Source organism: Grampus griseus (genome assembly GCF_964374135.1).
Source record: "Grampus griseus genome assembly, chromosome: 18".
NCBI lineage: Eukaryota > Metazoa > Chordata > Mammalia > Artiodactyla > Delphinidae > Grampus > Grampus griseus.
The window spans coordinates 12,400,003-12,412,212 of NC_139012.1; the positions used below are offsets into that span (position 1 = coordinate 12,400,003).

A 12,210-nucleotide genomic window follows, 5' to 3' on the forward strand; every position below is an offset into this window, starting at 1 on the left:
GAGGGGACAATACGGAGAGGCAGCTCAGCTAGGATTCGGAAAACCCACTCAATGCCAACACTGAAAAAACAGCACCAACACAGGGGCATGGACCTCCATAAAAACGTTACCAGATATTTATTACTGGACATCTATCCCATTCAAGTGTCCCCCGGAACCTAGGAAGATCAGTCATGCATGCCTTTTATTTCCCGTTTCTGCTGTTCCTCGTTCAGGGATACATACTTGGAATCAGGAACTGAGGAATGCTTTGGGTTATACATCAGACAGCCTTACATACAATGAGCTTTAACTGTGTTTTTAAAAAATATACCAAGAAGGAAATCTTCCTACAAAATGTTCAGGGAGAACAAAGACTGCAGTGTTTTATTTTTAAAAGGCGTGTGTTAAGCGAAAGCCGTCTCGAGGCTCAGGGTAATACCGACGTTCTTTCCCCTTCGTTTCCCCACTGTTTAAATACGCTTTTGCTATGAGCTGAACTGGGGCCCCCTCCAACTCACAGGCTGAAGCGCTAAACCCCTGTACTTCAGAACGTGACCTTCTTTGGAAATAGGATCTTTACAGAGGTCATCAAGTTTAAATGAGGTCAGTAGGGTGGGCCCTAATCCTGTATGGCCACTCTCTTTACATTGGGCTGGCCAAAGATTTCGTTCAGGTTCTTCCATAACATCTCAGGAAAAACCCGAACGAACGTTTTGGCCAACCCAATAAAAAGGGTATATTTGGAGACAGACACCCAGATAGGGAAAAGGCCACGTAAAGATGGATGCAGAGATGCAGGGCACCCCAGAGACTGCCAGCAAATCCCCAGAAGCTAGGAGAGCACCACGGAACAGATTCTCCCTCAGAAGGATCCAATCCTGCCAACACCTTGGTCTTGGACTTCGGGCCTTCAGAACTCAGAGAGAATGGATTTCTGTCGTTGAACCTGCCCAGTTTGTGGTACCGCGTCGCGGCGGCCCTAAGAAACCAACACAGATTGTAACTGTGAAAAAGGCACTGTCTTGACACCCTAATAACTCCACAAGGGCTCTTGGGTCTCGCTTTTCAATGCTTTAGACACTCAGCCTTATATCTAGATCGAAGGTAATGGGAGCATTTGAGTTCTGTTTGCGGAAACACGTTCTGACAAATGACCATGGAAGATGACGTGACAGCCAAACACACTTGATCAGTTCGCCTCATCAGTAAATGGCATCAGAATTAAAGGACAGGTAACACCCCCATTCCTAAGGATTCTGAACGTCGTCTAAAGGCACTGGGTGTCAACGCTTTCCCAGTCTGGCCCTCACTTACTTGCGGCAAGTTGCACAGAGTTGCTTCTGGATGACAAGGAAATTGAAACGCAGAGTAAATATAATCTTCCTAATGTAAGTGGAAAGCAAGCAATCAACCACCATTTGATACTTCCAGTTTGTACAATCTACGTAATCACTGTGAATCTCAGAGGTTCATTTATAGAATCACAGATTCTTCTTTGTGATTATAAACGAGGCAGTGCCTTTCACCAGCAAATTAGCAACGCGCCTTTCACGGCAACTAAAGGAAGGCATCATTTCCGGTACAACAGTTGTCACAGAAAGGCCAGTCGATGTCCCAGTCCTCCGTGGCAGCACAGAGCCACCCAGGTGTAAACGTAAGGTCTGTGCTCCCCACTCTTTGGGTGCTGCCCTCCCACACGCTCCAAGTCCTCTCAATTCCACCTCCTTCCCTTCTCCTGCGTCTGTCACCTCCCCAGCATCCCATCTGGGGCCCTTAACAGTCATCACCGTGTGTCACTGGTCTTTCCTCCTGCAGGCTCAGCCCTCTTAACCCATCCTACCCACTAAAGAGTATCTATCACTGGCATCTGTCTCACGGACCAGCACGACTGATGTGGTAGGTTGTTGGACTCTCTATGGGCTCCCTAAGGCCCTGAAGCCCATCTAATGGCATGGGGAGAGCGGGGCTTAAGTATAGAGAGGGGCTGGGCCAGGACCCTGGCTCTACGACCTAGATCAAGCCCTTTCTGCCCTCTACGCCTCACTGGGGTCATTCATGCCAACCTCATAGATTCACTGATCAGCCATAAGTGAAAGAACGTTAAGTACAGATGTAGCACAAAGTCCGGCACACAGCAAGGGTTTTCTTAAAGGGTAGCCATTATTTTTGTTCATTTTCTTATCAGCAACACCTTGCCGTGCGTGTCCATAAATATTCGTGGGACTCATATCGTGTTTGCAAGATCACATTCCATAAAATAATACCAGCGCTCTGGAATTCTATTGTGGGTATCAAGTCTAGCTTCCTGTTTATATAAATGAGGAAGGAGAAACCTATAAGGCTCCTGGCTCACAGTTATCAAGTTTGACTTTTAGTATTGCTTTCACACGATCATTTTCTCTACAGATCCCAAACTGATTAAATCATTCCAATATATTTCTTAGGAGTTAAAGCTATGATTTCCAACTCCAATGTTCGAATTCAGGAAAGACAGCAAATAAGCGAATCATAAAAAATAAAATAGCAGATCATTTAAACATCAGTCTGATTTGTATGTTAATATGTTTCACATTCACATTCAAACACAGGGGTATCTAGCCAGCTAAATGCTTCCTTCAAAGGAGCCAGCAGAGAAGACCCGTCCTAGAGGGTCCTGAAACCCTCCGTCCACCACCTTGAAATCCTACAGCCAACCTGGGCCAGAGGGATGAGAGGTTCTCCTAGGAAAATCCTGACTCTAGGAAAACAGAGGCTTTGGACTAAGTAAATGAAGGAGACCAAGAATTCAGCAAAGCTGACATGCACATAAAATGTTTAAGCTACACGAACACCCCCTCGATGTTAAAGCTAAGGGAACTGAAGCTCCGAGGAGCTACAGACACGTCGGAAAAAGGGAGTGACTGTGCTGGTGAGAAGCTGAGACTTCATCACACCTGTCCAGGTGGCACTCCCTTCTTACAGACCTTCGAAAGCCACCTGGGCTCCTCATCTCTATCTCAGCAAAGACTCACGCGAGACTATATAGAAAGCTGGGGGGTGGGTAAAAAAAAGAGAATTAGTCCATTTGACAAGTATGCTAGTTTTAAATTTTAAAGTGTTTTCATAGGCTTCTTTTCCATTTCACCTGTCCAAGAGCTCTACAATGCAAGCACAGTCTCAATTCTGCTAATGAACAAGAAGGAGAGCAAAGCTTAGTGTGAAAGGAAGAAAAAAAGACTAGCTTTTAAGGAGAAACTAATCGCATCCAGGACTCTGCGAGGTGTTTTCTCAGAAGGTATTTCACGTGAGCTTCACCTCAGCCCCGTGAAGTACGTGTTCCCTGGATTCGGAGACGAGGACGTGGGTTGAGAGTGGTCATCTTCTCACCCAGAGCCACCCAGCTAGTAAGCCTTGAAGCCCGGATGCGCGGCCCTGGACTTTCCCCTTTAACCACTCTGTTTTTATAATTCAGACAATTTATTATCTCCACTTAAAAGAGGGGAGGGGGTTTCCCTGGTGGCGCAGTGGTTGAGAGCCCGCCTGCCGATGCAGGGGACACGGGTTCGTACCCCCGTCCGGGAGGATCCCACATGCTGCGGAGGGGCTGGGCCCGTGAGCCATGGCCGCTGCGCCTGCGCGTCCGGAGCCTGTGCTCCGCAACGGGAGAGGCCACAACAGTGAGAGGCCCGCGCACCGCAAAATAAATAAATAAATAAATAAAGAGGGGAGGAAAAAAGCAGCTTCTCAAACTCCCTACGTTTCCCCAGAATACTGGCCCACTTTAATGTCTGATACAGACATTCTCAATTACAGTTTATTCCTTTTATTTATTAGTTTCTACTGAGAGACTTTTCAGGGAGAAAATAGCAAACAGCTGTTACAGAATTCCTGCCATCACGTCAGAGCCTCAGAAATGACTTTGATCAAGGGTCTACGGTGGAGTTGAAAGGGGCACACAAACATTTCGGGCCAACATTTAAGTTCTACTCTCTGCTTCTAAGGAACTAGAAAGGAAGGCTAACAGTATTCCACTGAAATGAATTATGAAAAAAAATTTTTTTATCCATTAAAATAGCCCTTAAATTTAACATCATGAGACCAGACCCAGACGGACCATTTATCATTCAAGTTAAATAAAACACAGAAAGGACCATGCAACGCGGAGTGGACATGAATACTCTTTCAGAAACTCTGCTAATAATAGGAGCCAAAAACAACACTGATAAGGGGAAAGAAATATGGACTCATTTTTAAAAAGCTGAGTGAACTTGTGAAATTCCTTCCCCTCATTCTGGTTCAAACTGCAGCTGCTTAAGGGGCAGTTAACAGAGCTCTGGGCACACACATCTCCCTTCTGGTTTAAATAGTCAATTAAATTTTATTTAGGTCTCGGTATCACCACCATCACCTCTTAGTGCATTTTACGCAAAAGAGAAACAAATAAAAGGACCCCTGAATGCACACCTGCCTTCTAAGATCATATAATCCAATCAACTGCAAGGAATAACCCCACTGCCAGGGACTTGCGATTCCAGGGGAACCGAGAAGCAGAGCACGTATTACAAAGGAAGATATATTTCCCCCCAAGATCTTGGTTAAATGTACATTCCACCTCTTTGGGGAGAAAAAAAAAAACCCAAGACATTTAGTGGCTTATCCAAAAAGGCATCGTCTCTAAGATGGCTGAAATAGAAATTAAAAAGGGAACAAAATCATTCAACATAAGACAAAGTCAGAAAAGGACCATGCGTTTCTGTAGACACAGTGGCTGTGAGTGACACAAGGCCAGCTCCAAGCCATCAGCCTCAACTTTTCCCGATGTAAACTGGGGGGGTCCCCAAAAGGACACGCAGAGCTTTTTAAAAAGACAAACTTCTGCTACGTCCTTTTTTCTGAGCGCAAGCCTATGAATACAGTTTTCAAATTCTCTAACCATTTACGACCTTTTGCAGAACCACAAAGCACTTGGAGGAACAAGCCCTCGACTGACGTCAAGCCCAGGCTTCAGTGAAAATTAAAGAAATTAAACGACTGCTTCATTTCAAAATGTAAGAAAATGAAATAATGTTTATAATGTTTATAATAAATAAACATTTATAAATAAATGTTTAATCATTTATGGGCTGACCGTGTGAGACTCCAAATTAGGTCTGAGATAACACAGGCAGTTTTGCCCTCCTTAAATAAAAAAACCCTTTGCAGTCTTTTATTATGACGTGCAACCTAATCATTTTTCTTAAAAGTTTTAGATGTTTGTTTTCAACAAATTTGTTTGCTTCCTGCTAATAATGAGTTGTCCAGAAAATATTTGATTTCTTTCCATCTTCTACCTACAATTTTCAAGTGGCGTAAAGTTTGGCCCAATTTAGTTTAGTGAGATGTAGGTAAGTTACCCCACCTCCCACCAACACACACACACAAAATCCTAACGTTGCCTGATGCTCCGTAAGCAACATATTGTATACCATCCGCTTATTCACCCCGACCACACTGCTTTGAGCACTTACTAGTTACACAGTAACTACTATCTCTGAGGAGCCTTTTAGAATTTTGTGGGTTTTTTAAGATTAAAAATCCCTTTTCTGAAAGAGTTTACCATCTGCCTGGGGGATTAACAAATACAGTCATGAAAAGGTAATTCATCAACAAAGATGTCAACACAAGGTGCTGACTTCCAAAAAAAGAAAGGGAGAAAAAAAAGCCTGTAGTATCATCTGGACCAAACACCTCATTTTGCAAATAAGGAAACCAAGTCACAGCAGGGTTTATAAGGGAACTAATTAGGGAGAGAAGCAAGATTAAAGCCTGTGACTCAGTCTAATTAGAGGTACACATAGCAAGTACTATAAGAAGAGAGAGATGGCCCCCAGCAAGAGCTATGGGGGGGCTTGGACGGTTGAGGTGATCTTGATAAATTTGTTAGTGGATGTTGGCCGGTGTTTAGAAATGGAAAAAGAACCAGAGCAGCCCCAAGATGAGGCTGTGGTGCCTCCCGTCTGGGAGGCTTGGAGGCAAGTTTGAAAAGATCCAATTGGGCAAGACAGTGGAAGCCCACAGATCTTACAAGAAGCGGCAGCTCGGGGTCGGGGAAGGCGGTTCCAATCCCAGTCCTATCCCAACTGTGCAAATGTGATGAAGTGACTCGAAGCACTCCCCAAGTGTTCCCTCATCTTACAGAGATGACGGCGCCAGCCACCTTTCATCACTTGCGAGAGGCAAATGATTGAACAGAGGTGTGGGCCGTCGGTCACAGGTTATGGCATCGGCTGGGTCCAGGCACTGCTGAGGTATGGAATCTGATGACAAACAAGAACAAAAGAGGCCGTGCCTCCACAGAGGTCCCACTCTACCTGCGGGAGGCCAAAAATAAGCACGTGAACAGGTAAGAGAATTTTCTGGCTTGAGATGCTAACGCACAGGATGAACCAACCGAGGACAGCAGTGGGGAATCACAACGAATAACAGCTCAGCCATCTGCAGTGGGCCCTCCAGGAAGGCCCCAGCTCTCTCCCAGCCTCCCCAGACGAAGAAATCCATACTTTATCCTCAGGCAGCTGGGAGCTGCAAAGGCTTCTGAGTAAAGCAACCGACAAGACACAAACACAGGGCGCGATGATTGTTACTCCCCGGGATGGCTGTGGCTGACACGGAGCACTCCGCACCTGCACCAGGCCACGCCCGCTCACTACGCAACAAAGGCCAGGCGTCTTCGCATCACCTGTGAGCATCTCTCCCAAGCGTTTTCACCAGGGCCGCTCAAAAGCAGCAGAACGTGGCTCCGTTTGATTTCCTCTGCTCTTCTCCACTCTTGCTAGGGTGGCCTTGCTAATGAAAACACATAAACTGAATAAACACTTGGGGAAGGCGCCATCTGTTCACCCTACAAACGTCAGCAGGAACAGCATTTGTTTACCAGCGGGGTCATGAGTGAGGACAGGACACATCAAACCTTCTCAGGAACCTTCCAGGGGGGTGGGAGTGGAGGGAGTCATTTAACCCTTTCAGACCCACACAAGTCACCTCGATTTATCATCTCTGGTTGGAAGGGAAGGCTGCATATATCACAAACCACAGGCTGGGGCTTATCCGCACAGCCTTTTCCACATAAAGATGATAAAACGCCCCGTAAGAATTTCCTATAAATATTACTTTTGAACTTTCAACGCTGTAGAGGAAATAGCTAAAAAGACCGCCCAAGTTCAAGAGCAAAGGTGACGGTAGAACTAGCCATGGCGTAGAGAAGTCTGATGCTCACTGCTCACGCTTTTCAAAGGATTCAACTCTTTAATAAGACCTCATTCAGGGCTGTAAGAAATGATGAAGACTGGTGTGGTTATCTGTGCCAGGAAGTGTTTAGGGAACATGCATTTTTAAATGATGACTTGGCCTTCGTCCATCCTCTAAAACAAAAGTCTTAGGAAAGGCCCAGGAAACTCAATCCCCCAAGGAAAGCTGTGGTTCATGGAAGAATGTCCCCCAAGGGAAACTGTAACGACTTCTGGCCAAGTGCCTGCTCGTGTGTGTGATGAATGTGAATTAACGAGGAGGACCCATCCTTGTGGGGTGCCCAACCTGAGGAGGGAGCACGTGTGGGCTAAGGGGACACTTCCAGGCTCAGACACTTGGCCTTGATGAATCCCCAGCAGAAAGTTCTGGAGCAAGGTTTAAAGCACTTATGGGGAGCTGGGTCTCTTGTGATCCTGTGTCCCTCCACTCCAATCCCAAGCACAGCGGCTGAGTCACCACAGCCAGCCTGATGCTTCCCAGCTGTGCAGAGACCTGGCTGATTCTGTTCTTAAAGACCACAAGGTAGCAATTTAGAATCAGCTTAGTCAATAAAAATGCTGATTGCTGCCTTTCTACAGGCAGTTATGGAAAACATCTGTTGCCCATGGGTTGCGAAGGAACATTCTGACTCAACGCCAGAAATAAAAATTAAACATGAATGGATGAGGCATGTGAAAAACTAACAATAGCATTAATTCTACTTGTAAGATTCAGTCTACTCCTAATATTCAGTCAGCAAACACTTAATGAGCACCTACTACATGCCAGGCGCTGTGCAAGGTGCTGGGGATGAGACAATAGGTAAGGTCCCAGCCCCGAGAAGCCAACAGTGAAGCGGCAAATGCCCACTGGTACCACTAATCACATTATGGTCCAAGCTCTTAGTATGTGCCAAGAGCTGTTCCTTTATTTGTATCAACTCTTTTATTCTCATAAAATGAGGTAGGGTTTTTGATTAGCCTCATTTTACAGAGGAGAAAACTGAGATACAGAGAGATTAAGTACCTTGCCCAAGGTGATTAATGTGTCAGTAGATGAAGCTGGGATTTGAATCTCAGGGGTCCAGCTCCACCCTGACAGATGTATGAGCAAAGAAGTCTGAAATGGGGGAAGAAAACAGCCACTGCCTCCAGAAGTTGGCATCTGGGTAAAACAGACAGGACCTCTAAGGATGCACAGGAGTTTATGTGGGAAGGGGGTGGTATGAGAAACCTTCCAGGCAGAGGAGTTACAAATGCAAAGCACAGACAACAGAAATTATCAAGTAAAATCTTTTTTAAAAGACGCAAACACACTTCTATTCCTATTTCTTAGGCAGGGAGTTCCTATATAGTTCCTAGCTAAGTAGTAGCTAGGACCAGAGTTTTGACATCCTTTGGTTCAGGGAAACAAGAACTGCAAGTGAATACAGTACAATGCTTCCTGTAGCTCATGCACACAACAGCAGCATTTGCTGGCCCTCGGTCCAAACCACACACGGGAACACCAATGTAAATTGATACAGTCACTATGGAGAACAGTATGGAGGTTCCTTAAAAAACTAAAAATAGAAATACCATATGACCCAGCAATCCCACTACTGGGCATATACCCTGAGAAAACCATAATTCAAAAACAGTCATGTACCAAAATGTTCATTGCAGCTCTATTTACAATAGCCAGGACATGGAAGCAACCTAAGTGTCCATCATCGGATGAATGGATCAAGAAGATGTGGCAATATATACAATGGAATATTACTCAGCCATAAAAAGAAATGAAATTGAGTTATTTGTAGTGAGGTGGACGGACCTAAAGTCTCATACAGAGTGAAGTAAGTCAGAAAGAGAAAAACAAATACTGTATGCTAACACACATATATGGAATCTAAGAAAAAAAAAGGTCATGAAGTACCTAGGGGTAAGATGGGAATAAAGACACAGACCTACTAGAGAATGGACTTGAGGACATGGGGAGGGGGAAGGGTAAGCTGGGATGAAGTGAGAGAGTGGCATGGACATATATACACTACCAAACGTAAAATAAGATAGCTAGTGGGAAGCAGCCACGTAGCACAGGGAGATCAGCTCGGTGCTCTGTGACCACCTAGAAGGGTGGGATAGGGAGGGTGGGAGGGAGACGCAAGAGGGAGGAGATATGGGGATGTATGTATATGTATAGCTGATTCACTTTGTTATAAAGCAGAAACTAACACACCGTTGTAAAGCAATTATACTCCAATAAAGATGATAAAAAAAGAAAAAAAAAAAAGAATGCGTTGCTAGAGACTTGGGCTCAGAAGTCCTTAGCAGTACCAAAGAGGAAACACTGAAATGAAATACCTCACCAAACCAGTCTGGCAATGAAGAGAAAGGAGGCAGGGTGCGGGAGGGATGTGGGGTGCGGCGCGGGGAGGAGAGGAGGCTGGGACATGTTGCAGAAGGCCGGACTCTACCAGGCTGGCAGGTGTGCCCCTCAATCTATTTTTACAATTTCAGCAGATTAGCCACGGCTTTGTGCCTCAGAATATGAAGAAGTTCAAGTCCTTAAAGAGACAGGAATTCCACAACAAGTAAATTAGAAAGATACAAAGGTGGTCTGCAACGTGCAGTACATTGGCAGGTTTAAACATAGCTTTTCTGAGGTTTATCTTCCCTGAGACACTTAATGGTAATTCACACCCTCTGAACAACATTCTTTGAAATGAATATGACTTAGTGAATCATATTACATAAACCATTAAACGATGAGATGCAGACGTGAATGCCAACTGTTAAGTTTTAGTTGCTCTAGCCATCGGGAATAATTGATGGATCGTCTCCACTTTAAAAACGGGTTATGTTCCCAAAGTTCGCTTACAGTTTGGCTGTTTGGAATTCAAGAGTTACTTCCTTCCTCCCCCCACACACAAGCCATGTGAGATGTGGGTGTAGTACCCAAGGGAGAACACAGAAAACAGGCAGAGTGCGCTGTGAATTCTCTGGATGCTAATTCATTCTTGAGGAGACTGCCGTCAGAGTTCTACAGAGGTGGACACACACGTCCGCACTCTCCCTGCCACGGGAACAAACCCTGCATCTGCACATAACTAACTGGTGGTGGTTCCCGCACCGCTAGCAGTGGTCGGATTTCAGGAGGAGGCTGGAGAGAAGGATGAGAGAGGGCAAGGGGCCATGAGGCAGGGGCTCTGAGGAAGACACCAGAACCACGGGGGCATGCAGCTCTAGCTGATGGACAAGGCCAAGGCTGCCGTTCCTCCTTCTCTGCCCGGCTCCTGGACACCCCACTCTGGTCCGCCCCTGGGATGGGGCCTCTTCCCTTCTAGGGCTGCCACACTGGGGGCTGGGATCAGGGTTCTTCTGCACCCCGACTCCCCACCCACAAACATGCTCGGCAACTTCTCTGATGTCGGAACACCCATTCAGGTCTTTGATGGTTTTCTCGGAACTTTCCTGCCAGTAACCTAGGGAAACGGAGTGCTCACACACATGCATCGACGTTGAGAGGAACTGCTTGTAACGAGCAAATTAAACGGAGACGCAGACCACAGTTCCCTCCAATTCAAATATCTAAGTAATACGTACGTAGGCATGTACACACAGATATCTACTGGAATATGGAAAATCAGAGTAAAATTCAAATGACACACCCACTGATATCACTGGGCGCGGTCCGCGCATAAATCCAAAAACTGACAGCTCGGAACCAGACGCTCCAGAGGAGGACGGCGAGGGTGGGCAGGGAGCCGCTGAACACACAGACCTGCCACCTCGCGTCACCGAAACGCAGGAATGACACGAGCCTCCCCGTGCCGAAGGCTGCCCCCGACTTACCGGAACTTCAAAGGCCTCCTGGGTGTCATCCAGCATCTGGATTCTGACGGACATGAGTTTTCCTGAAGGCGTCGGGGGAGGCTTCTGTCCATGTTCCAAGGTACTGATCCCCGAATTCTCCGCTGCCCCCAGTCTCGATCCTGGAGTTGGCCTCTGCTCTATTTCTCCCATGATGAGAGCAGATTATATGATGCCTGCAGGAAGCAGAGAGAAGAAAAATACATCAGGAGACTCACTGAGACCACCTTAGTAACATTGGTCGCCTTCTGCCGGTCACTGTGGCCACGTCCCCGAAGCACAAGATGGCCAGTTCCCACCCCCCGCGCAGGAATCACACGAGCTGATAAGTGTTCGGCTCATTCACACACAGCGTCACCTTTAGCCACTCAAGGCATGCAAATATTTGTGCATATTTTATCCTTCTGCATACTTTTTTTTTTTTTGCAGTACGCGGGACTCTCACTGTCGTGGCCCCTCCCGCTGCGGAGCACAGGCTCCGGACGCGCAGGCTCAGCGGCCATGGCTCACGGGCCCAGCCGCTCCGCGGCATGTGGGATCTTCCCGAACCGGGGCACGGACCCGTGTCCCCTGCATCGGCAGGCTGACCCTCAACCACTGTGCCACCAGGGAAGCCCCATCCTTCTGCATACGTTTACATAGTTTATCCTTTTCTAGTTTTACAGTCAGCTCTTAATACGCTAGATTCAGTTGTGTTCTACGTATTCTTAGTTAGGGTCTACCATGAGCTAGGCACCATTTTTCACACACTTGCGGTCTGCTGGGAAGATAATGAGCAGTGCCTAACGCATATCATTAACATCCATTAGTTTACCTTTTATGGATCATGGAACATACCAAGTAATGTGGGCGTTATCGAGATAAATAGATAAAACGGATCTTGTAGCTCCCGAGTTTATAATCTGGTTGAGGAAACGAAACACACGCTCACACAAACCCAGGTGACGTCAGGTAGGGTCTTTTCTCTCGAGTTCTTCTTTTCCTCCTAATTAATTTTTTTGCTGCCACCCTCCCGCAGTCGTTCCCCCTTTCCCAGGAAACCATTCTACATATTACAGTATTGACAAAGTTATCTTCTCCATCATGCAGAAGGTAGGAACTGAACTCCACTGAGTCTCAAATGTTGGGTAAT

At 46.3% G+C, this 12,210-nt stretch overlaps 1 protein-coding gene across 1 annotated transcript in view; it reads right to left on the reverse strand.

Annotated features, from left to right (window-relative positions):
* The window catches only part of FARP1 (FERM, ARH/RhoGEF and pleckstrin domain protein 1), a 290,345-nt gene that overhangs the window by 221,999 nt on the left and 56,136 nt on the right, over positions 1 to 12,210 (reverse strand). The window contains exon 2 of the mRNA XM_082675754.1: positions 11,061 to 11,254. Within this exon, the coding sequence (XP_082531880.1) occupies positions 11,061 to 11,231 (171 nt within the window). The 5' untranslated portion in view covers positions 11,232 to 11,254. The remainder of the gene's footprint in view (positions 1 to 11,060; positions 11,255 to 12,210) is intronic.